Raw genomic sequence first — 24,343 nt, forward strand, 5'->3', positions numbered from 1 at the left:
CGGGTAAGGGAAGTGATGATAGTACACTGGAGGTAGGATCCTGGGACGTGTTACATCTTTATCCCCTTCGTTTATTCACGGATATGACATAATTTTTCTTGAAGGGTCATTTTGTCACATCAGTGTTTTGTCCGAGATGGCTACATGTTAAAGCAACATGAAATTGCAACCGCAATATTACCTTGGATTCCCACAACATGCCAATACATCAAACAGTTGAAGAATGAACTGTGATAGCGATAATGAAAGATTAATTTAGTATGTATTGTCTTGGATGTTGGTCCCCGACAAGAAAGGATTAGGAAATGATCCGTGAATGCAGTGATTGCAAATCTTGAGAGAATGGATTGCTCGTCCTGAAACAGATTCTTTTGCTTTTACCATTTTAAACCTTCTAATCATTCCCTTTCGGCAGAAGTAAAAGAAAAAACCAACTCCGACCCCATAAAGACTCGTCACTACAGGATATTACATTACGGTAAATATAGTACAGGAACAGCTTCTTCTTGCTCCATTTAGTTCTTAGGACTGGAAGGACTCGAGAAGCTCGTTGTTTAAAAGCTCAGAATTTTATGGACTGAATCCATAAATTGATTCGTACAAACCTACCTCTCCTTTTCATATAGCTAGAAAATGTTGATCAAGCTTCTTAAAATATGCTCCTCTTTTATCCAACAGCTAATTTTGGAGCCCTAACTTTGACATACTTATTAGTTCTGACCAAACTGAATGAGAAAGGGATGATGGAGAGATCCCAAAAGTAAACTTAGAATCGGTAGACAAACATAAAAGAGAAACTACCAATTCATCTTTTTACATGCAAATTCTACAAGGAATGATAATCATCTCTTTATTTCTATATGTCAACAAAGTGTATATGAAGGCAAACTTCTTATTCCGCCTCTTACTCTTATTTTCTTTCCTCCAAGCCAACATCAACGGGAGCTGCATGATCACATAAACAGCGTTAGAAACCATGAAACATTAAGCATGTTAATTAACTGCACTTGCAGTACTTAAAATTATGCTAACGAATGATCATAAATTGGCAGGGCTGAAAGTGTGAGAAAGATATATTTACTAAGTGCAATCTGTATTAGGATCAAGCACGAAGCCCAGACTTATTCCACAAAAGCCTGGCAAAGTAGCTATTGCTGTAGCATTTGGATTGTAGGTGGTAATGAGGCCCATGAAGCATCTACAAACGGAACTTCTATTATTACCAGATTCTGCAACAGAATTCAGGCTAGTCATCGCATCACAGCATGGTGAGCCTGGAAGGGGATCTGGTGAGCCGTAGTTAATGAACGTTGAGCAAGCTGAGAGGAGCCCTGCCACGGTGGTGCAATCTACGTCCGCTGCCACTATGGCAGCCCATGATAGGAAGACGAGCACTCCTATCTTCACTTTCTGGGCCCCCATTTTATGCAACTTCATTTCAAGGACTTGCTTCCTCAGGTGCTTATTTCAAATTTCAATTGAATATGGAGATTAATAGTGTTGATTATGGCGGTTTGGTATGCAACGAAGAACTCGTGCTTTTTCATGCATGTATGATGAGTGCAACTTTGAGAACAAGCACTATTTTCAAAAATATTGCTGGAACAACATAAGCATCACTGGTGTCGTGGTGTAGTTGGTTATCACGTCAGTCTAACACACTGAAGGTCTCCGGTTCGAGTCCGGGCGACGCCATTTTGGCTTTTCGTTGTTTTCTTTCTTTTTATTGCATTGTTAATTATCTAACTCATAGGCACGCTTATAGCATTCTTCAAAGTGTTGCGACTTTAGGTTACCCAATTATATATCTTTATTCAGGAATCAGAAGGGTGACGTAGCTACATGTCAATGTACAAATAAGAAACAATATTGAATGACCAATCAATCCAAGGGCAGATACTCTGGTTTAAACCAGACAGACAAGCAATACAGTAGTCGTCTCTAAGCTATTTCTGGGCATTTACATCTGGTAACTAATGAAGCAGAGATTTAATTCTCTACTAGAGCTGGTTTTCATCACATTTCCATCTAGAGGTGGGGACGCAGCTCAAGTAATGACACCAATGGCAGCGGTCGTTCCCATTCTCACCCCGGAACAGCATCACTAATGCAACAACCAATCTGCATTCCAGTAATTAAAATTCAAGTTACTGATTGATGCATAAACTCAAAATTGTATCAATTTCAAATGCAAGAAACATCAAAAAGAAAAGGCCATTCTTATTATTATTTTAACTTATTGCCACCAAGTGGAACAATAATGCCATGCCCCACAACCTTAATAAGTGTCTGTCCGCATCAAATGACTAATAACACTGGTCAAGATGGCAATTTCAACCCTCACTGAAGTAAAGTACAGTCCCATCAGTTTGCCTTTTTTTTTTTTTTATGGCATGAAAAAGGATGAAAATGGAACTACAGCCTGGCATTCATTTCATAACTTTCAGAATATCTGCGAAAATAATGTCTTAGAAGGCTACAAATGCAAACGGACATTCAAAAAAGACTAGAATCTAATGGACCTCATTTCTCAAGTCCCCATGATCATATGAAAAATGATAATTGATTAGTGACTACTTATTTTTAATATTTTGGAGTTTTGGGTGGTGACTTACCCTACAATTAGGAGAGCCAGTGCAACCAACCATAAAACATATTGGTAGCCCTTGTACTTTGATTTAACACCAACACTAGCAGGAACATTTTGACTCTCTAACCACCCGAATTGAGGACGAGCCAGCAATATAAAGCCCAGGAGAAACCCCGATAGAAATCCGCCAATGTGGGCGAAGTTATCAACATGTGGTAGAATCCCAATTGCAAGGTTAATGGCTATGATGACCAAAAGTGTCAGCAATGCAGCAGCCTACGGAAGCAAAAAAGAACAGGAATTAGGAAGAGACGATCAATATATGAAGAAAAGTTCAAACGATGTATTAGTATGCTGACCTTGTTAGTATAAAGTGTCCAGTTTGTAATTAGCTCTGAAAGCATTGCTCCAAGAAGCCCAAAAAGGGCGCCAGAGGCACCAACAGAGATGCTGTTTCTAATAAATAGCGATGAAAGCACACTTCCAGCAAAACCAGACACCAGATAAATAATACCAATGCGAACTGTCCAATAGTGAGCAAAAACACAGAGTCAGGTCCCAGTAACTACCCTGATGGTATGAGATAATATTTTAGCTTGGATCGACAAAGATAATACAATCAAGCCAACAAAGAACAAGCGGATAAGCTGGAAATTGTTGATACAAACATAAAATTCAAGCCTCCTTTTGTCGAAAGATAAGTAGATGAGAGCATTAGACCATCAAAATTCTACTTTATGCATTGCTTTCAAAATAATATCAGCATATGTTTAAAGGCTTCAGTATGAACTTCAGAAAACGTTTCAATTGCGACGTACCGAACCCAAATTGCTGCTCAAGGCGGACGCCAATGAAAACCAAGCAAAGCATGTTTGCAAGAAGATGAATAATACCCGCATGCAACCAGATACAGGTGACAAGTCTCCACCCCTGGTGCCCATGTACAACTTTTTCCCACTGAAGTGCTCCCATCTTCGTCAATCTTTGATTAAAAAAAGAAAAAGAAAAACAAAGCAAAACAAATTCCATCAGACTGCTCCTTTCTATATGTATTTAGATTTAGCGTTGCAGAAAAAGGAAAGAAAAAAAAAAAACAGGTGGTACCGTGACAGCTTAAGACAAGTTGATTATTTCGGATCCAAATAAAATTTTGCACAAAAGCTAAACAGAAATTTATTTTAAAAGATGTCATAAAAGCTGATCTGATCCATAAAATTTTCATTAGAAATATAATATCAGATACACAATAATCGCAACTTTATGCCAGAGAAAATTCACCTCATGGAATATTAAATAAGAGCCAGTAAAATATATAGTCATAATTCAGTTCCTACAATCAGAATAGAGAAGAGACCTGCGTCTGCAAAACTATGAAAGTTCATTGAAAACCACATAGGAAAACATACAACTGAGGTACACAATTGTTTAATTATATACTTCCCCGACGCTAAATTGTCATCCCAAACAAATAATCAATCAAAAGGAGAGAACCCAATAGTAGAGTTTCAAATTCTCAATTACCATATGGCAGGATTAAAATTCCTTCCCAAGCATAATTGATCAATCATAATCCAAGCAAACCAACGCACACCAAGTAAAAGAAAATTGTCCACAGTCCTTACCAGCAATCAAGAAAAGGAAAAAATTGAGAGAGAGAGAGATTGGTAAAGCCATAGCAGAAAAAACTAAAACACGACGCCAAAAAAATTTAAAAAAAGAAAAAAAAAAAAAAAAAAAAGCAGAGGAATCAAAGAGCAATAGAAATTACGTAGCAGAAGATGGACCAAACAGAGGATTGTCCCTCAAGGGCTCAAAAGAGAACCTCCCAAGAAACCTAGCGACACACTTCCCTTCAAACCTTGGATGGAAATGATCAGGGCAATTGTTCATATACATAACAATAATAAACACAGAAACATTCGCCACCACAAACATAGGCACCAGCCAAGAGGTCCATTGGGTCTCTTTATACTCTATCAAGTAAGAGGAAGATGATGTTTGGTAGCCTTTCACTCCATCTCCTCTTTCAATGTCGTCCCCAGCCATGGTTGAAGTTAGTCTTTTGCTTCTCAGTTCTCTTTTAAATCAAGAAGTACAGTATATTTATCTGCGGCTATACTTGTACAGAAATAGTGTTTTATTAGAATGGATCGAAGAGTTGGTGAGTGGTTTCAATGAAGTTTATGCGAGTGAAAGTGGGAAGTTCTCTTTCTTTCTTTTTTTCCCCTCAGAGGGAGAGAGAGGGAGTGGGTGCAAGAATTTTCAGGTTAACTACTGCAGCAGCAAATAGCAATGACCAGTGAGCACAGCGACCAATTTGGTGGTAGCACTACTTTCAGCTAGGAAGGCCGAAATCTTAGGTGACCAATATTTGCATGACACGTTTATACAAGGAAGTGTCACGCGATTCTCACGTGGTTTGTTGAAATTGTATTGGTGAGGTGGGCAGTTATTATTGGAACTATACAGTGCATATGGATGATTGTGGAATCAGGAGATGGTTGTCGATTCTACGTGTTCAGTCGGCCTTTTTAATTGTGATCAGAAGTATTCTCTAAAAGGAAAAAGAGAAAAGGAAAGTGCGATCAGATTTTCTTTTGAAAAATAAAAAGAACAGTGTTTTGATCCGAATTTAAGAATTTTCTTTTTGTTAAAGAAAAACCTTCAACTTTTTTGACGGGAAACAAGAAAACGCGGTTTCCTACTTTGCTTTGTCATTATCCTGTCTTTTCTGCCATTAAATATCAAAGGTGATCCTTTAACTTTATTTTGGTTTTGATCCTTAATTTAATATTATTGGGAAATACAGTTTCATCATTGTATTTTTATGTTTAAGTTTAATCAGCCAAGCTCTTCTCCTTACGAATCACCCATTTCCTGTACCAATCAAATTCTCTTAAAGAAAGTTAGTCATCACCTATGTTCCCCTCGAACTGCATAAAATTAGTGAATGATAAATAATGACCATTTATTCTTCTTCTTTTTCTCTCATATAAAATCATATTTTTTATATTCCAAGGAAATTAAATAAAAGAAGAGGGTTCTTGTCACTTCGCGCCGTGGCGGGACAAAGCTGGTTAGGTGGGTTGTTGCAGTCGCTCTGTTCCTCACAAGTTACTCCCTCATCTTTCCGCGTGGCTACTGACATTGTTTCTGATTTACAAGCATCAATGTCATGGACATTTTTATCTACACTGGTTACACATACACCACAACAAATATATCAAGCATCTAGTTTGTTGCGAGGTATACACTTAGAATTTCTTCAATGCTATTGTCATGTGTGGCCCTCCCTTTTCTGTTTATTTTTATTACAACAGGAAGAGCCTTGCTTTCTGCCCTATCTACATAAATGTTTTTCGATTCTGGTATGACAAATTAAGTTTAACCATACTCTTTTGACAATTTGAGACACTTAGGTGTCCCTTGAATGAATGCCATCGCAGCATTAATTGCCCAGTATTTACTGCCCATCATTCGGCCAGCAAGACCACTTGCTATGCGTCCCAGTCAAAGAATTAGAAGACCAAGATCATGGCATTACCAAGCGCATATATATGTATTTTCCTGCGAAATTATTACGTCTACGCGGATACCAAATCCTAAAAACCCTGCGTCTCTGCATCTATACCTGCGGTTTAAATCTTTTCCTGCTAAGCTTAAGACACGCTAAATCAACAAAGCTCAGTCCTGAAATTCCAACATCAGCAATTATTAGAATATCCCGTTCTTAGAAATGCATTCTTTCATATTGGACATGGTTATATTCAACTTCACCCTAAAAGCTATAAACCACTTGCCATCTGCATGATATCGTCAAATGTCCCAATCCAGACAGAGACATGTTTGGAAGCATCCATCATCGTCCATAACTCCCCCATTCTCGCACAATTACCACAGAAAGGAAAAAAGATCGCCATTTCTACATTCAGAAAGAACTTAACCTTAACTACCGCCAGTGGATGCTATTTTAGGTTCAGATAGTAAGCTTATACCAATAAATTTGCTATCCATAGACATAAGCTAATAATCTTGCACACAAATAAACATTTAAATTGAAACTGAAATTATAATAACGTTAAGGAGCACACTTGAGAACTATCGCGTTAGCTGCTGCTAAGTAGGCAGTGAAATAATTGGCAGGAAGAAAAGGCCCAGTTTATAAGTGAATAAGGCCCACCTCATTCTGGGCTTCAAGTTCAGGATTATAGGCTTAAAACTCAAGACCATTTAATAAAATACGATATGCAGCTTGTCTTGTGATGAGAGTTCTCTCCGGCTCCGGCTGGCTTGGCAGAGAATTGTCGGAATGTGAGGCTCGTAGGCAAGAAGCCATATCGATCCCCTGACTCTTATGGGTGAAGCATTCGGTTTGCATCTGGCTGTCCCATTTGGAATTTATAGGGCCATTATTTGAAGTGAGCAGGAAGGTGTGTTAGCTTAGTCCTTTTCGTAACCTGCTGCTGCCTTGGGAAGTCCAAATATCATAATGTCAATTCATTATTTAACTTCTTACTGTATGTTTTGTTTGTAAATTGGAGTTGCAATGTGTTTGTTTCTCAGGTAAAATTTTCAATCCGTGTTAGTATATTTGATGTAGATAAAATTTAATTAATAAGGTGTGTGAATACAATTTGATATACACCAAATTAATTTTTCATAACGACACGCATAAAAATCTATAAATTGATGTGGAGTATAAATATAATGATGCATGCAACCATATCCAAAAGCATTAAATTGAAATTTTATGGCAGATCAATTTTTAAGATTTATCATTATATGAGTTTATAACTCTAATTTTATCCTATCTATTTCCTATAATCACTTTTTCACTTTTTCTCTCTTTATAATCGGTTAGATTCATTATTTATGTGTGAAATAAATACGACTATACCCTTTTATTTTTAAATAAAATTATGCATGCTCTACAACTCCGCTTTTCAATTCTAGTTACTCTTAATTTAGGTTTATTCTCTAACTATAAAAATGACAGTTGAATTGCCTCTAAAAATTCTAATCCTGTCTAGTAATAGTCTAATTTAAAACTAACTTTTATTAGTGAAAATATAAAATTACTTGATAAGAATAATTGCTCTTTAAAGTAAGAAAATTTGAGTTTGAGCTCTCTTCTTTATATTATGTGAAGAAGACGACGGCCTCCTTGTTATTTAGTTCATAGTTTGATGACTCTCTAATAAATAAATAAATATGAATAATTTATTTTATAAAAAAGTTTCTATTAACAGAAATTATATAGGTGAAATATGTGGAAAAAAAAAAAACAATTTAATTCATGCAACTAAAAGAATATAATGAGAAAATCTAATGGTTAGATTTGTGGTTCACATATAAATTTACAAGGATGGAGTCTACCGTAGCTTATAATTGTAGGATCGTGAATGAGAACTTTTATTGAATTAAATTGAGAAATGTTGAGTTCAATTGTGTTTATTATTAATACAAATACAGTGAATATTCCCATTATGCAGCTCGTGGCTTTAAGCTTCCAATAGAAAAAAATATCTGATTCCATAAATGGTATTTAAACTTCCAAATATGAAAAGATTATATGTCATGTTTTCCATAAAGAACATAGAAAGAAAGAATATGATGTGATAGTGCTTCCAAATATAACTCTGGCTCCTTTTTTTTTTTTTTTTTTTCTAATTTAGTCATCACCAAGACAAACCTATTTCTTTACTCTTTTAACTTTCACCTTAACATTATTTGATTTTGTATTTTATACTGTAGATGCAAGACTCCTCATGCAATGTTGTCCTATTTCATTACTTAATACACACTTAGGAATGGATGCCATATAAATATAAAAATCTAGGAATGACAACGTATAATATTCATTTATTTAAGAATATCCGAATTTGAATCCAATTAAAAAATATTTATTTGAGTAATTATTAAATATATTTATATAGATATTTAAATAATTAAACAAATATTTGTTTATCGAATATGTTTAAAATAATTAAATTTTAAAATATATTAATAAAAATTAATAAAAAAATATAAACTAATCGAATTCAAATATTCACATTAAATATTTAATATATTAACACAATCTAAGCATAAATTTGTAAAATTTAAAATAATATTATAAATAATAAAAATAAAATATAATATAATACAATTTAATATAATCAATGTTCGGATAATAGATATATGCAGATTGAAATCCAAATCGATGTATAGTTAGAAACTCATTTATTATTTTCTAAATTTGTCATATTAGGATTCGATTTGACCGAGTACTCGAAAACATCCGTCCAATTGCCATCCTATAAAAAAATCAAATAGATAAGTTTTTTTTTTTTTTTTAATTTATTTCAGTGATGTAAACAGATGGACCGATTGCTTAAACATACGAGTGGAACAAATTTAGAATGTAAAATAGGAAATTAAACAAATGTGGTGATGAGAGGTAAGATGATTTCCTAATGGACGCAAACTTATTTTGGGCACTAAACTCTGAAGGCAGAGCTAAATTGGCTTAACAGACCCAAGATTGTTAGTTCCATATCAATTAGACCGGAAAGGAAATCTTGCCATTTCATAGGCAAATATGTCCATTTCCAATTCACAATCAAAGAGGCGTGCATAGTCATTACTATATTATTGATATTTTAATTATTTAATTAAAATAATTAGAGTTTAATACCATGGATATTAACATTTAATGATTTTTGGGGACAATTTTAAGGATATAAACAGATATTGTTCATCAATCACGCCTTAAATATAAATATAAAGTACATCTTTTAAACTTTTAACTAAAATAAGATCAAATTCTTAAGTTTTAAACTACTGTAATTACACTCTTTTAAAAAAATAAAAATTATTATACTTAATTCATTTTCTAAAAAATATAAAAGTTCTTATAATTAATTCTTTTTTAAACTAATAACGATGGTGTTAAATTTATTCCAAAATAAAAAATCATAATTGTATAGTTTTTACTTACTAATGTGAGTTGGAAAGTGGCAAAATAGTTTCTTTTTTAGCATCTAAATTATCTGAATCTTATGCTATTACATGGACCGAATTAGCTTTAATGATATAATTTTTATATGATTTAGATTTTAAGAGTGTAATTGAACAACTTTAAAGGATAGAGATTAAAATTGCACTTTGAAAAGAAGTCCAGGGACTTATAGTTTCCTAGGTAATATTCATCTTAGTTTTAAAATTGAAAGTAGCAAATTATCCATGCCCGTTTACATTCGTGTCAACTCTCTACTCGGCAGGAGTATCCGCCTATCCCGTTGCTGTTACTTAATCGAAAAACAATTGCAGTGAATCACCGACTATCAAAGCCAAGACAAGCATCCGCGAACCCTACGCGCAGGTCGACGCGTGAAATTAAGAAAGGCGGACATCACGAAAATCAGTTATAGATAGGAGCAAGTGGACCCTACAGTTTTTCTGCTGTCCTTACTTATACACATTATTATTTCTCTTTTCATTACACATTTTTCCTTTTTCAGCTTCATCAAATGAAAGAGAAAAAGAAGCCAAAAAAAAGAGAAGAGGAATTTGTAGAAACTAGAAAAAGAGATGAGGCCATTGAAAACCCTATAAAGAAGGGATTTTAGGATTTTGATCAAAATCAATACCTTCTGGTTTTTTCATTTATTTCAATTTTTTTTGGTTTTGCATTAGAGAGTAAGTCAGCTCAAACGACCTTGAAGTCTGAATTAATTGCTTTTACTTTGTTAATTATCTTATTATTTTATACTACAGTTGTATACATATAATAATGGCTCTGCTCAAGCACTTTCATCATATCTTTTGTCGTTTGCCTTAAGACAGATCCCAAACAGTACACTGATAGAGACTGAGGTGTCTGAGAGAGAGAGAGAGAGAGAGAGGATCTTATATCATACATCTATCTTCTTTGTGAAAGAAACAAGCATTGGTTAGAAAAGGGTTTTCTTTTTCTTTTTTAATTTGTATCTTCTCATCTCCGTACTGGGTTTGGTTTTTGTATTGAGTCCCAACTAGATCTTTTATGTTTTCTTGCGCAGTTAACAAGTTATTTTGAGGGAGAGAGAAAGAGAGGTAGAGAGGTCAACTGGGTCTTTTTGCTTTGATTTGGTTAGGTACTATAATAGTCTTTAATTTTTTATTTTGAAAAGTCGTCAATACATTATTTTAGTGTGGATGTGTGGGAGAGAGATAAAAGGTTTAACCTTTTTCATGTTTGGCTTTTGGTTTCTCTGCCATCCCTTTTGAAAGTTGAAACCTTTTCATATTTCTTCCTTTTGGTGCCTTTTTCAACACTGACAAACAGCTGGTCAAGAGCTCTATGCTGTAGAACTAGAAGCTGGTTAGGGTTTTTCTTCTTTTCTCTCTCTCTGTCTCTCTTTTCTCTGTCTCATTTGGACGGTCTTTTATGGTGTTTCTGTCATTTTTTCCTTGATGGGTTTTTGCTCTAGAGATGAATAGGAAGGTGCGAACGGTGGATCAGATAGAAAGACTTTGTTTCTTTTTTCTTTGTCTTTTCTGTTTCTTGAATTTCTATTTCTTCTAGAGAGAGAGAGAAACTGCAAATAAAAAGTCATGCATGGGGCGTTGACAATAGAACAGCTTTTTATCTTTTTCTCTATCTGATGAAAAATGCTAGTTAAAATCTTGGATTATACCCTGGATGTTACTGAAGGTGTAAGGTCAATACTTAGTAGGCAAGAAAGAGTAACAAAATCTACGCACATCTTCTGCAAAAACTGATAGTGACCTTCTCAATACACCCCAGATAAAGCAAGAGTCAGAGAGATAGATTAAAAAAAGGGTTTCTTTCTGTTTTTCCATTTGGATGAGGTTTGGGGTTTTGATGATCCGAAACAGTGTTGATACTGGTGGTGATATCATGCATAGTGATGCCATCGCTAAGCCACTCCTCACTCCAACTGTTCCCAAATCACCTGCCCTCTCTCTCTCTATTGTATGCCTCGTCTAATCACAGAAAGTTTCTTTCTTTCATTGTGCACATTAATGTTGTTATTCATTAGTTTTGATTTTACTATTTATGCTTATTGTAATGGATTTAGTGCATATCAACTTTTGCCTTCTATTTGTGTTTGGTTGATTTATTCTAATGGGATTGCAGAAAGGCAAGAAGATGGATAATCATGGTGATATGGGTTTACTAGGGGAACACTTTGATCCTAGCTTAGTTGGGAGATTGAAGGAGGATGGCTATGAGAGCAGGTCTGGCAGTGATAATCTTGAAGGTGCATCTGGGGATGATCAAGAAGCTGGAGAGGATCAACGGCCTCGGAAAAAGAAATACCATAGGCATACTCCTCTTCAAATACAAGAACTTGAAGTGTATGCCTTTAACTATTTTCATTTAGTTATGGTTAAAGGATTCGCATTTGTATTATCTAAGCTTTTATTAAGGGATTTGCTGAGGGAGTTTTGTGATTTTTATTTTTTGGTGTTAATAGTTGCTTCAAGGAGTGTCCTCATCCGGATGAGAAACAAAGATTGGAGCTTAGCAGGAGGCTTGGTTTGGAAAGCAAACAAATCAAATTTTGGTTCCAGAATAGGCGAACCCAAATGAAGGTAATTTGCTAAAATATAGTTTGCCCTAGATTTTTCTTCCATTTTCTAGTATGGGCGTTGAAGATTTTTAATTTGATAATTGTGGAATCAGACTCAACTGGAACGTCATGAAAACATAATCCTCAGACAAGAAAATGATAAGCTTCGGGCTGAGAATGAGTTGTTGAGTCAGAATATGACTGATCCCATGTGCAACGGTTGTGGTGGCCCTGTGGTTCCTGGCCCGGTATCTTTTGACCAACAACAATTAAGGATTGAAAATGCTCGTCTCAAGGATGAATTAGGTCGTGTTTGTGCTTTAGCCAACAAGTTTTTAGGCAGGCCGCTCTCTTCCTCAGCCAATCCTATCCCACCCTTTGGTTCAAATTCCAAGTTGGAACTTGCAGTTGGGAGAAATGGATATGGGGATTTAGGCAACGTTGAGAGTACATTTCAAATGGGACTTGATTATAATGATGCGATAACGATGCCCTTAATGAAGCAGTTGACTGGTCCTATGGTCAGTGAAGTTCCTTATGATAGATCTATGATGATTGATCTTGCGGTGGCAGCTATGGATGAACTGGTTAAAATAGCTCAGATTGATAACCCCCTATGGATCAAAAGCTTGGATGGAGGTAAGGATACCCTAAACTATGAGGAGTATATGAGGACCTTTTCTCCTTGTATCGGTATGAAACCCAACAGCTTTATTCCTGAGGCCACAAGGGATACTGGTATCGTTATCATCAATATCTTGGCTCTTGTTGAGATATTGATGGATGTGGTATGCTATCTATCTCTTTATGCCATTGTTAAGCTTTTAATGATTTTTGTTTTCACGGGAATGTCTTAGTAGTGTATATATGTTGCTTTCAATGCATTATTTGTTCTGGTCAATATCTTGATTAAAATTTTATTTTATATTTAAATCTTGAGTGGCCCAACATTTGATTTCTAGTGTTTGAATAGCCATTTATTTATTTTTTAAATGTAAATAGAATCGATGGTTAGAAGCATTTCCCAGCCTAATTGCTAGAGCCTCCACAATTGATGTTATATCAAGTGGCATGGCTGGAACTAAAAATGGTGCTCTGCAAGTGGTATGTTAATCTGCCATCTACATTTGGTCTTTGACAATAAAGCCAGAAATAATGAAAGTCTATTTTCAGATGAATGCTGAGTTTCAAGTTGTTTCACCTTTGGTCCCTGTGCGACAAGTGAGGTTCCTTCGTTTTTGCAAGCAGCACTCGGAGGGTGTCTGGGTTGTAGTTGATGTTTCCATCGATGCAAACCTAGAAAGTTCAAATGCACACCCATTTGCTGCCTGCAGGAGACTTCCTTCTGGTTGTATCTTGCAAGAGATGCCCAATGGTTGCTCCAAGGTAACTGCATATGGACTTAATTTCATTATTGTTAAATACTATGCATATAGTTGCATGCAATCTCTACCAGACAATGTTGTGGGTGCTTAATTAGGATATGGTATCTTCTGAGTTCAGTTTATATTTATTGGTCAATTGGACCCTCAGTCCCAACTTGCATTGACCTGTGTTTTTTGTGAATCTACTTTATTATTATTGTTATCACTTGCCAAAGTTGAGTATTATTTGATGACATTGCCCTCAGTTTTCGTACTGGGGAATTACCTAACAATCTGAGCTCTTTTACTAATTATTATATTACTATAATTTAACAAAGGAAAGATGCTTCCTTTATTTTAATAATATTTATATTTTTCAATTCCAATGCTGAGATTGCTTATTATCTGCACTGGGTCAACTTCTACTTTTAAGGATGAGAAAATCAAGGGTGCTTTTTTTATTATATTGTCATACGCAGAGGGAAAGAGATATATAATAACATTTTATGATTCCTTCATGTTTATTTTAGTAAATTTGTAATCTTTCTATTCAGGTAGCCCTTGGAATTTTCAATCTTTGGTGTATAAACTATGTATTTGATGTTTCTATTCCTATCTCTTCTGCTCTACTGGTGATTTGTTTATTGTCCACGAGGTGATGTGACCTGGATCCAGTAATTATAGTGTAATCTTATATCCCAAGCTCACGGAAATCTTTCTTTTTTCTTTCTTAAACTACTTTTGGATCTTTCTCGTTCAAACTTGCTAAAAATTATATATATGCTGATTTTGCTCGTCCTTTTAGCAGGTTTTTCTATACTATATGTGGCAATAGAATATTAATCAGAATCTTTGGCATTTTTTTTTGACTCTTGACTCTCTAAGTACCTCCTCTTGACATGGTTTTATTGTTAGAATATTCTCTACTATTGCATTTTGGCAAGCATGGAACTGAACCATCTACTAATATACATAAGTGTCTTAAATTACTGATTCATAAATATTATGATGTATGTTGGTTCATGAACTTTTTAATGGTATCAGGATTGATCTAAAAATTGGTTGACAATTAAATTGAAATATATTGAGCTTTTAGGGATCATGAGGCTTGAGATTTTCCTAGAGGTATTTCTCTAGGAATTTATATAGAGAACTATAGAAATGTATACTATGTAGAATAATGGACCAGAACAGGTAATTAAGAATCTCAATTAGGTATAATAATTGGATGATTATAAGTCCTTGGTTTGGTCCAGATTTTCTACGTTTTAGAAAAACAAATTGAGCAAGTACATCAATGATGCCATTAATTTATAGGAAAGCATAATAGTTTTGATAAATTGGGTCAAGTTTCCAGCTGAACCAAATTGAAGTTATCATGAGAACCTTTACCCAATGCTAAATCAAGATGGTAAACTTTCCCAAGCTTCATGGTGTAGTGAAAAACAAGTTAAATGGAGATTTAAAAGTAAGTTGTCTGAAAATCCTCTTCGAACTATACTTGGTTGACTTTAGTTGAGCTCGGGAAGTTCATGTTTTGTTACTCATTTCAAGCTAGGTTAGAGTTGATCTCAGTTGAGTTTTTCTGCATGCATAGTGGGTAGATGCACACATGCCGCACAGAATTTTCTAATTACATAATATCTGCATGGCTGCTATTGTTAGTATGTTAATCAATAGTCAATTGCAGGTTACTTGGGTGGAACATTCAGAGTATGATGAGAGTGCAGTTCATCAACTCTACAGGTCAATACTTAGTTCTGGCAAGGGCTTTGGTGCTCAGAGGTGGGTTGCCACCCTACAAAGGTACTGCGAGTGTATGACAATCCTTATGTCTCCCACCATTTCAGGTGAAGATCAAACAGGTCTGGTACTGTTATCTGAACCTTTTCTTTTTACTTATTACAAATATTGTTCGTATCAATGTCTTAATTCAGACTAATATCATGCGTACAGTGATGAGTCTAAGTGGTAAGAAAAGCATGTTAAAGCTGGCACAGCGCATGGTGGATAACTTCTGTTCTGGGGTTTGTGCTTCATCGCTACGCAAGTGGGACAAGCTTCTAGTTGGAAATATAGGTGAAGATGTGAGGATTTTGACTCGAAAAAATATCAATGACCCTGGCGAGCCTCCCGGTATTGTCTTGAGTGCTGCAACTTCTGTTTGGTTGCCAGTTATGAGGCAGAGATTATTTGATTTCTTGCGAGATGAACGATCTAGGTGTGAATGGGACATTTTATCCCATGGTGGGATGTTGCAAGAGATGGTCCACATTTCCAAGAGTCACAGTCGAGCAAATTGTGTTTCTCTCTTGCGTTCAACTGTGAGTGGTCTTAAATTATGTTTGATAGTCACTAAGTCACTCTTTTTTCCTCAAATTTCCATTGAATCATTTTCCACATCTTTATGCGACTTCGTAGGCTGTTAGTCCAAATGCAAACGACAGCAGCATGCTAATATTGCAAGAAACATGGCATGATGTGGCTAGCTCTCTAGTGGTGTATGCACCAGTTGACATACCATCAATGAGCGTAGTGATGAATGGTGGAGATTCAACTTATGTGGCTCTATTGCCATCAGGGTTTGTGATTCTTCCGGATGATTCATCAAGCCAAGGTGGTTCAAATTTCTGCAATGGGACATTGGTGAAGAGAGATAGTGATGGCGGTGATGGAGGAGGATGTATTCTTACAGTTGGATTCCAAATCTTGGTGAATAACCTTCCTACAGCCAAACTCACAGTGGAATCAGTCGAGACTGTCAACAATCTCATTTCTTGCACAATTCAGAGGATCAAAGCAGCTTTGCAAATAACATAGCTTGAAGGGATACGTAGCTCATAATGCTTTTCGTTATTTTGTTTTTTGGTTTTTTTTTTGTTTTTGGGTTTTGGCTACTGAACATAGTATGAAGAAAGTATAGCAGATAGAAGTATGAAATGGAGGGAGAGCCTGAAATGATAATCTCGCATGAAAAAGGGATTTCAAGTCAAGAACGAACCGCAATTGGACAGAACTTTTGCTGGAGATCATCTTGTGGAGGTCGTTCACGTGCATCGCGGTTTTGATTTTAGAGGTGGCAAATTTACGACGGGTGGTGGTGGTTCGGGTATTGACTTGGTTGGACCTCTGAGGTGCTCAGCTCTCACTTGACAACTGTTTCTGTTTAATCTTACATAGAAGGAAAAGAAAAAGAAAAGAAAGGAGAATGGAGTAATGACTGCTCAGACTGTTTAAACTAAACTTTTCAGAGTTTTAGCCTTCAGGTTGTCATTTTGACTAATTTTTGTTGTTTTCTTTGGTGAAGGTGTCTTCATAATTGTTTATCCCCTTTCGTTTTTTCCTATTTCTGCACATTAAGTATGTGTATTTAAAGTTAATACAAAAGCTGAAATCTTGGTCACATATCATTATTCCAAATTTGTGGGTATATATTCATGTATTAAACTTGAAAAATTCAGATTTTAGTGTTGGTTTTATAAATATCCTCACAAAAAGATGATGCATCAGTTAAATTTGGTCTAATTATAAATTAAATTCTAAATTTTATATTTTTTAATAATTTTATTATATTATTTTAAGATTTTTAGATAAATATTTATTTATTTAATTTATTTTTAAAAATAATTTTTAATAATAATTTTAAAAAATTTATAGTAAAAAAAATAGTATAGAAAGTCAATTATGTATGCTGCAAGAATATTAATTATAAATTAATAAAAAATTTATGTTAAATTTGATAATATTATAATTAAATTTTTTATATATATAGAGTATGATAAGTTTAATATTAATAAGCAGAATTGATTTGATGATATTTTTTATTATAAAATTTTAAAAATTATTGACGAAAAATATTTTTAAAATAAATTAAAAATATAGATATTTAATTTTAGAATTTAAAATAATTTAATAAAATTATTATAAAATTTAAAATTTAATTAGTAATTAATTCTTTAAATTTTTGGAAAATAAAATTATATCAAAATTAAAATGTGATTAAAAGATAACAAATCAATTTGGTGAAGAGAGTATGGTCCAACTGTAATGCACGGATTATTTTAACTATAAATATATATTTTTTTAAATTTAAATTTTAGTATAATGTAATTTCTTTCCTATGAAATTAAATTTTATAGATGAATATCCAAGGACTTAAATATAAGATAATTAAGAGGTAAACCGAGTGGGTTTTAGCTCCTTTTAAAATGTGGTTGGTTGGAAGATACTGCTGTCGGGGTTAAGTGACATTGCATTTGGAAAGCTCCCAATGTTGGTACCTTCAATAATTAAAACTTTTAATCTTGTTTGTGGGCACAGCTCAAAATTGTTTGCAGGAAGTTTTTGAAGACAAAAGATGGGTCGTGGTATTGTCAAGATTAATTCTGAAGCTGCTCGGGACAAGCTATTTTAACAGAGCTGGCTTTGATGTGGTGTGTAGGAACTGAAAGGATAATCCGATTGATGGACATGCTAGTGTCTATTTTGTAATATAGATACTCTCAAAGAGTAGTTGATTGGGTAGCAAGGGTCATTTCTGCCCAGCCTTTGTCTTGGATTTCTGTCCCTCTTCAGAAGCCTCTTTTATCTTTTCTATGGAGATTTTTTTTTATAATAGAAGTCTAAATTAGATTACTTATAAAAAATTAATAATACTTTAAAAAGATTAATCCAACAAATTTATAAATCCAATATATTTATTTATACATTCAGGATTCTATAATTATTATTAGTATAAAATAAATTATATTATATATAAGTGGAGACTAACTCTACGACAATTAACAAAATTACTATATAAATAAAGAAAATATATTAAAGTTTAAATACTAAGGGGTATTTATTATTTTTTATAATAAGGCGTAAGGAAACAGCTATTTCATGCTGTGCAGCCCCATTGTGCCTTTATGCACTCCAAGAAAAGGAATAAATAAGTTCGGCTGTATGAAAATATTCGCCATTGGATCATGTCTATTGGGCTTGGCCCACTGGTCTTTTAACTATACCTATTCCGTTCTTAATTTTTTTGTTTGAATCATTAACTATCCCGTTACGATGTCATAAGCAGAAATTGGCTGTGCGCCCAAAAACCCTAAACCCTGTAAAAGATCAAAACACCAGAAAATGCTAGTCTTCATTTCTCTCAATCTCCTCAAATTCAATACAAAGATAACCTTTAAATCAGTCCAAAACCTTACATTCACAAAATCGATGTCCCATTCAACCTCAATCCCCAAAAAACAGCAACGAGTACGCGACCACGGCTACGACAATTACATGGAGATCGAGAAAAAGACTCGTAAGGTTCTTAAATTTCAATCCTTAATTCTCTCCCAAATCAACCAAACATTAACAATCTCTCGCCTCGAGACTCTCGCTCGTCGCCTCGGCTGCAAACAATACGAAGCCGGCACTTTCATACTTAAATTCCCTCACATTTTCGAAGTCTATGAGCATCCCGTTCAACGCGTTCTCTATTGTCGTTTAACACGTAAAGCTCTTCTTCAAATTCAACAAGAAAAGGAAGCATTAATTGCCCAAATACCCACCGCTGTTATGCGGTTAAGGAAATTGATAATGATGTCGAATACGGGCCGGCTCCGTTTGGAACATGTGAGAATCGCCAGGTCAGCATTTGGGTTGCCTGATGATTTTGAATATTCTGTAGTTCTTAAAAATCCTCAGTATTTTAGATTAGTAGATGGTAAAGACACGAGGAATAAGTATATTGAGATTGTTGACAAGGATCCTGAGTTAGCTGTTTGTGCAATTGAGAAAGTTAGGGAGAGAGAGTATAGAGAGAAAGGAATGGATGCTGAGGATATAAGGTTTTCCTTTATAATTAATTTTCCACCTGGGTTTAAGATAGGCAAATATTATAGAATTGCAGTCTGGAAATGGCAAAGGAGTCCTTATTGGTCACCTTACGAGGATGTTTCAGGTTATGATTTGAGGTCAATTGAGGCTCAAAAGAGGATGGAAAAGAGAGCGGTTGCGACTATTCATGAATTGTTGTCATTGACAGTCGAAAAGAGAATTACGTTGGAGAGGATTGCTCATTTTAGACTGGCTATGAATTTGCCGAATAAGCTGAAGGATTTTTTGCTTCAGCATCAAGGGATATTTTATGTCTCGACAAGAGGGAATCTTGGGAAGCTGCATACAGTATTTCTTAGAGAGGCTTACAAGAAGGGGGAATTGGTGGAGCCGAATGACTTGTATTTGGCGAGGAGGAAGTTGGGTGAGTTGGTGTTAATGAGTCCAAGAAAGGCGAAAATGGATAGAGAATTGGTAAGTTATAGGAGAGATAGAGAATGTCAGGAGATGGAAAAATTTGCAGCGGACTATCTGGAGAATGATGTTGAGACTGGAAACAATGGACAAGATGGGGAGGAGGAGGAGGATGATCTGAATTTGGACTTGGGTAGTGATGTCACCTCTGATTTTAGTGACGGAATGGATGATGCTGTTGATGTTGTCAATTCAGAGGATGCTCCTATAACTAAGTGATTTAGATAAGTTTTGTTGTAAAGGTTGTTGGGTTTCAGTTGTTCCTGTAAATTGTTATGATTCACAAATCAAACGTCTATTGGACATTTTCTTCAAAAGATGAAGCATACTTAGTGGAGAAACTCTTGATGGAATAGGTTATAGAAGAAGGTTGTTCAAGGAATCATGTAACAAGTCAACCTTGATATCCTTTTATCTATTGATTTATCTTCTGTATCAACATTCTGATTCGAGGAGTAACTACTGGGGCTGGTCAACAGTGGATTCCTATGTGCTATGTACATATCTGGCAGTTTGAATAAATAAGCAACCACTACATTATTGGTTTCTTGATAGCCCCGTTTTCATGGATTCCTCACTTGGGCATCATGATGTTATGGATTATTCACTTAGGTAGTTACACCGGTGTGTTTGAGTATGGCAAGTGTGTTTGGTGTATTTTCTGTCTACAATTCTGCCTGCTGGGAATTTCAATTTTGTCCATCATTGATTTTAGTTGCTTGGCCTGCATATATGTGAAAACTGAAAATACTATTTGGCGCATTCTCAATAAGAATAGATATTATAGTTGAGGACTCAGATGCATCCAAAAAAACCAATCAATCTTGGTCTATATCTTTCCACATTTCTACTTTCAGCTGCTTACATCTGATGTTAACTGCAACCTCTGCATCCAAAAACCAGTTAAGTCCTGGTCTTTTTCTTCTGAAATCTTTTCCCCGTGGTTTTCTTTGGTGCGATAGCTTCCAACATGTGTTTTCATCTTTAGTGTTCTTCATGCTTTTGACCTCATCAGAGCATTTCTTAATGGCTTGTTGACTTTTGTTTGAAGGAGGTCCCAATTTCTTTGGATTCTTGGTAGTTCATTGTATTGTTGTTATTTCTCTTGGCATCTATTGCATGTTAGTTGAGTATAATCAAGTTGAGTTTGTCTGCATCAGTTCCCCGATCTACCAACTTGTCTCAAGTTAAAACTCACCAGCTGTGAGTCAGGTTTTGCTTCCAAATTTTATTATCTTAAGAAAGAGCTCGAGCAATCTTTTTATTCTTCGAGGTAATTATAAGCTTTGAACGAGAAGATTACATGGGGATAGGGCTAATATGTGATTTGCTAAGTTCAAACCGTCATTGTGCTGCCTGCCTAAAGTCTTACTCGTGGTTCTGTTGTTGCCAGTTATTCTGATTTTGCTAATAGGTCACTTGATGTCGTTGCTAATGAAGTCCGGATTTTGGTAGCCTTTTCTGGTGTCCAGGTAACACGTGATAGTCTGTGGGCCTCTCCAAATGCAGCATCTTTGGGCTTTCATGGACTTTAGAAGTGATTTAATTCCTCTTGCAGCCGACACCAGACGCCTTCTCCTTCACATCATCCGACGCGGAATGGGGTCAGTATTTGACTACACGCTACAGGTAGATATGCAAGTCATTAATATAGTACTGGTAGCAGTCTAGCAGATAAATGGTCTTAACCCATGCAGAAGCTTCATCATACTTTGCGACGGATCAAAACAAAGATATTTATCTTCAATCTCTACCAGTCACAGAAGGTTTTTGATTGCATCGCACCATCGATCTATGGACCAACCCTAGTTGTCAATCTCCCACTACATCATATTATCAGCTCAATAGTCAAGGATTTCTTTTTCTTTTCCTTGATCGGGCATTAAAATTGCGATACACGTCATTGACTACAGATGTAATCCCATGTGGTAAAAAAGTCTTATGCTATAGATTAAAGTCTATGAGGTCATTCAGTTGTATAAATTAGCTCATATTAAAAGTCAACAATGATGGTTGTATTTGATCATGAAATGTTTCGTTAGCATATATTATTTAATACAATATTCAATGCCAATGACTCGTCATATCTCTTGTGCAATAAAATAAAGTGTGAATCTTAGATATTTTGTTGGATTTAATTGCATAGTTTGATGCCTTGTGAACCATGATTTTGGTTTTGGTATCTCTGCTTATTATTGTTTAATGCAAACTCTGTGGACATTTTGGTGAGATATAGATATAGACGGTTGGGAGTTAATAATCATAATCATGATTAAAATAGACAAATTTAAGTTGCTTTAAATCCTCGCCATGAGTGTATTAAAAGATATACAACACACATTAATTAGTTTTACCAAAAAAAGATATATGTATATATATATTTAAGAGTATGTTATTTATCTAATAGAAAGTGTTTGTGTTATTTATGCAAGGAAAATCTTGTTTAGTTTAGATATACCTCTTCACTTAGAGGTTAAACCGGTTAATAATTATAATTATTAAATTAAACTTTTTAAAAATGTCAATTTGAAAATAAAAAATACGTAAACCAAATAGAATAGAAAAACAGAAAGCACAACAAAGTGTTTGGCAAATAGACAAATGTGCGTGGATTTTGCTTCGGGTTTTAAGCAGGATGAAGAGCCACGTCTCACCAAACATCACCTAATCCACATCCCTAATCGTCTGTAGTGTCTACTTTTGCACGTGAAAGCGTCCGGATCACCATAATCATCCACCCTTCATTTCATTCAATGCACATTTATCTCGCTCTGGCTACCACTCACATCTATATATGATACATCCCTTTATTTTCTTTTATATTTAGATAAAATAATAGGAGGAAAAGGTGCCTCTATCATTTAATGCGAGAGAATGTATCACTTAAATTCTTAATCTTTAAAAATGTATTAACTCAAGTTCCTCATTAAACGAAAAAAATAAATACCCTTAATTTTAAGTGATGTGGAAAATCCTTTTCTTTTAAATAAAATGCATCCCACTCTATATTAACTCACCATCTTCTTCTTCCTTCTCTTTTTTACAAATACCCTGCCACCACCGTCCCATTATCATCACGACAAAGAATGAGAATCTGCACTATTATACTTCAACTGCTTTGTAGGTTGATTTAAATTTAAAGACAACTGACTCACAAATGAAAAATTTATTATCTCTTCTTTCTTTCTCAAGGATTTTGTGCATTGGGTTTTTATAAAGGTTTTGAACTGAATTCTGGGTTTGATTTGGATTTATAGAAAACAAACTCATAACTAACAAAGTTAATGTCGTTTGTGGATTCGGTGAATTTGGTTTTAGTTAAACTGAATTTTTGCATTTGATTTGGACTCGGAGATAATTTTTCTCCCATATTTATTTTGTCTTTGAGTGGGAAGTTTTGGCGGGTAATTCAACAATTATTCTCTTCTGCTGTAAAAAATGCTCTCTTTGAGAAGAAGCATAGTCGGTCTATCTCAAATCTGAGTGATCCAACTTTTACTCTTTGAAACTTTGACAATTCCAAGAAGAATATTATTCTTTATACCCATGTTATTGCCTTCACTTTATATAAGCTTGAAACTATTACTAATCCGTTCTGGTTACATTCTGCAAAAAGATGGATTTATGACTGTGTATAAAGGCTACATTAGTGAGAATGTTAGAATTGGTCTCGAGTTCTTGCTGTTGCTGTTAAGGTTCTCAACAAGGCCACCGCAGTGGCCAGCCAGGAAGGGCAACATAATGCGAGGCCCTCCTTGTATAATAATCATATACATGTTACATCTCCATAACTTATATAAACAAGGAGTGTTCGAATGTAGAGATCCAAAAAAAAAGAAAAGAGAATTATAAAGCCTCATACTAAAATCATATGAGAGACAATGAGAAACTCTATGATATTGCTGCTAGATAATTGGTGAGTGATTTATCATAAAAGACAGAAAATATAATATAAAAGAAAGAGATTGATAGCAATAATCGGGAGATGATGATGGTGAGGGGGCGGTGGTGGTAAGGGATTTGTGAAAAAGAAAAGGAAGAAGATGGTGAGGTGGTATAGTTTGGGGTACATTTCATTTAAAAGAAAAGAAATTTACCACATCACCTTAAGTTAGTCATTCAAAAATTATAAATAAAAAAATAGAATATTTTTTATAATGGGTCAAATATAGTCAAAAGTTTAGATTCGTGTATAGTCAAATTTGAATCTAGACTTAAAAATTAAGTTTGATCAAACTCGCTTTGGCCTGAAACTTAAACGAATCAATGGATTAGCATTAGCGCATCATTGCCGTGTCAATTTTGATAATCTTGTTATGCGGATTACTAAATATTAAATTATTTAACATAATAACAAAAATAATAATATTTAATATAATTTATCATATGATAATTAAATATCTTTTTACAAATAATTAAATATCTCTTTATAAAAATATTTTATATGTAATATAACTATTTTCTTGTTCATTATCGTTAATTTAATTTTATTGATCTATCTCTCGCATTTTATTATACATGAGATAATATATAAATTA

At 34.6% G+C, this 24,343-nt stretch overlaps 4 protein-coding genes and 1 non-coding gene across 11 annotated transcripts; 3 read left to right on the forward strand and 2 right to left on the reverse strand.

Moving 5' to 3' along the window:
- Positions 1-296: 296 nt before the first annotated feature.
- On the reverse strand, positions 297-1,519 carry LOC8277434 (putative non-specific lipid-transfer protein 14). The gene is made up of 2 exons (XM_002510778.3): positions 1,082-1,519; positions 297-945 (listed from the first exon to the last, which is right to left on the reverse strand). Exons 1-2 carry the CDS (start codon positions 1,435-1,437, stop codon positions 936-938), a joined length of 366 nt encoding a protein of 121 aa, XP_002510824.3. The 5' UTR covers positions 1,438-1,519; the 3' UTR covers positions 297-935.
- Positions 1,520-1,621: 102 nt separating this feature from the next.
- On the forward strand, positions 1,622-1,695 carry TRNAV-AAC. Its single transcript has one exon. It is a non-coding gene; the product is annotated as a tRNA-Val (tRNA).
- A 97-nt stretch (positions 1,696-1,792) lies between these two features.
- On the reverse strand, positions 1,793-5,115 carry LOC8258279 (RHOMBOID-like protein 3). Its single transcript, XM_002510777.4, has 5 exons — positions 4,359-5,115; positions 3,409-3,572; positions 2,950-3,113; positions 2,616-2,866; positions 1,793-2,121 (listed from the first exon to the last, which is right to left on the reverse strand). Exons 1-5 carry the CDS (start codon positions 4,634-4,636, stop codon positions 2,001-2,003), a joined length of 978 nt encoding a protein of 325 aa, XP_002510823.1. The 5' UTR covers positions 4,637-5,115; the 3' UTR covers positions 1,793-2,000.
- Positions 5,116-10,087: 4,972 nt separating this feature from the next.
- On the forward strand, positions 10,088-16,919 carry LOC8258278 (homeobox-leucine zipper protein ANTHOCYANINLESS 2). Of its 7 annotated transcripts, none has more exons than XM_025158769.2 (9): positions 10,088-10,270; positions 11,715-11,935; positions 12,055-12,172; positions 12,264-12,938; positions 13,153-13,254; positions 13,324-13,536; positions 15,205-15,379; positions 15,471-15,838; positions 15,936-16,919. In XM_025158769.2, exons 2-9 carry the CDS (start codon positions 11,727-11,729, stop codon positions 16,332-16,334), a joined length of 2,259 nt encoding a protein of 752 aa, XP_025014537.1. In that variant the 5' UTR covers positions 10,088-10,270; positions 11,715-11,726; the 3' UTR covers positions 16,335-16,919. The 7 variants fall into 7 exon arrangements, with proteins under 7 accessions (XP_025014537.1, XP_015581251.1, XP_002510822.1 ...); XM_015725765.3 differs by lacking the exon at positions 10,088-10,270 and adding an exon at positions 10,485-10,707; XM_002510776.4 differs by lacking the exon at positions 10,088-10,270 and adding an exon at positions 10,714-11,549.
- A 1,619-nt stretch (positions 16,920-18,538) lies between these two features.
- LOC8258276 (protein ROOT PRIMORDIUM DEFECTIVE 1) lies at positions 18,539-21,889 on the forward strand. Its single transcript, XM_002510774.3, has one exon. The coding sequence runs from the start codon at positions 18,639-18,641 to the stop codon at positions 20,022-20,024; it is 1,386 nt and encodes a 461-aa protein (XP_002510820.2). The 5' UTR covers positions 18,539-18,638; the 3' UTR covers positions 20,025-21,889.
- The last annotated feature ends 2,454 nt before the right edge of the window (positions 21,890-24,343 follow it).

This window comes from Ricinus communis, chromosome 4 (assembly GCF_019578655.1).
Source record: "Ricinus communis isolate WT05 ecotype wild-type chromosome 4, ASM1957865v1, whole genome shotgun sequence".
NCBI lineage: Eukaryota > Viridiplantae > Streptophyta > Magnoliopsida > Malpighiales > Euphorbiaceae > Ricinus > Ricinus communis.

Coding starts and splice junctions, on each gene's coding strand:
- LOC8258279 (XM_002510777.4), bottom strand. CDS start 4,636: ATGGCTGGGGACGACATTGAAAGAGGAGATGGAGTGAAAGGCTACCAA. Junction 3,573..4,358: donor TTTGGTCCATCTTCTGCTAC/GTAATTTCTATT, acceptor TTTTAATCAAAG/ATTGACGAAGATGGGAGCAC. Junction 2,867..2,949: donor GGACACTTTATACTAACAAG/GTCAGCATACTA, acceptor TTGCTTCCGTAG/GCTGCTGCATTGCTGACACT.
- LOC8277434 (XM_002510778.3), bottom strand. CDS start 1,437: ATGAAGTTGCATAAAATGGGGGCCCAGAAAGTGAAGATAGGAGTGCTC.
- LOC8258276 (XM_002510774.3), top strand. CDS start 18,639: ATGCTAGTCTTCATTTCTCTCAATCTCCTCAAATTCAATACAAAGATA.
- LOC8258278 (XM_002510776.4), top strand. CDS start 11,421: ATGAGGTTTGGGGTTTTGATGATCCGAAACAGTGTTGATACTGGTGGT. Junction 12,173..12,263: donor ATAGGCGAACCCAAATGAAG/GTAATTTGCTAA, acceptor TTGTGGAATCAG/ACTCAACTGGAACGTCATGA. Junction 12,939..13,152: donor TTGAGATATTGATGGATGTG/GTATGCTATCTA, acceptor AAATGTAAATAG/AATCGATGGTTAGAAGCATT.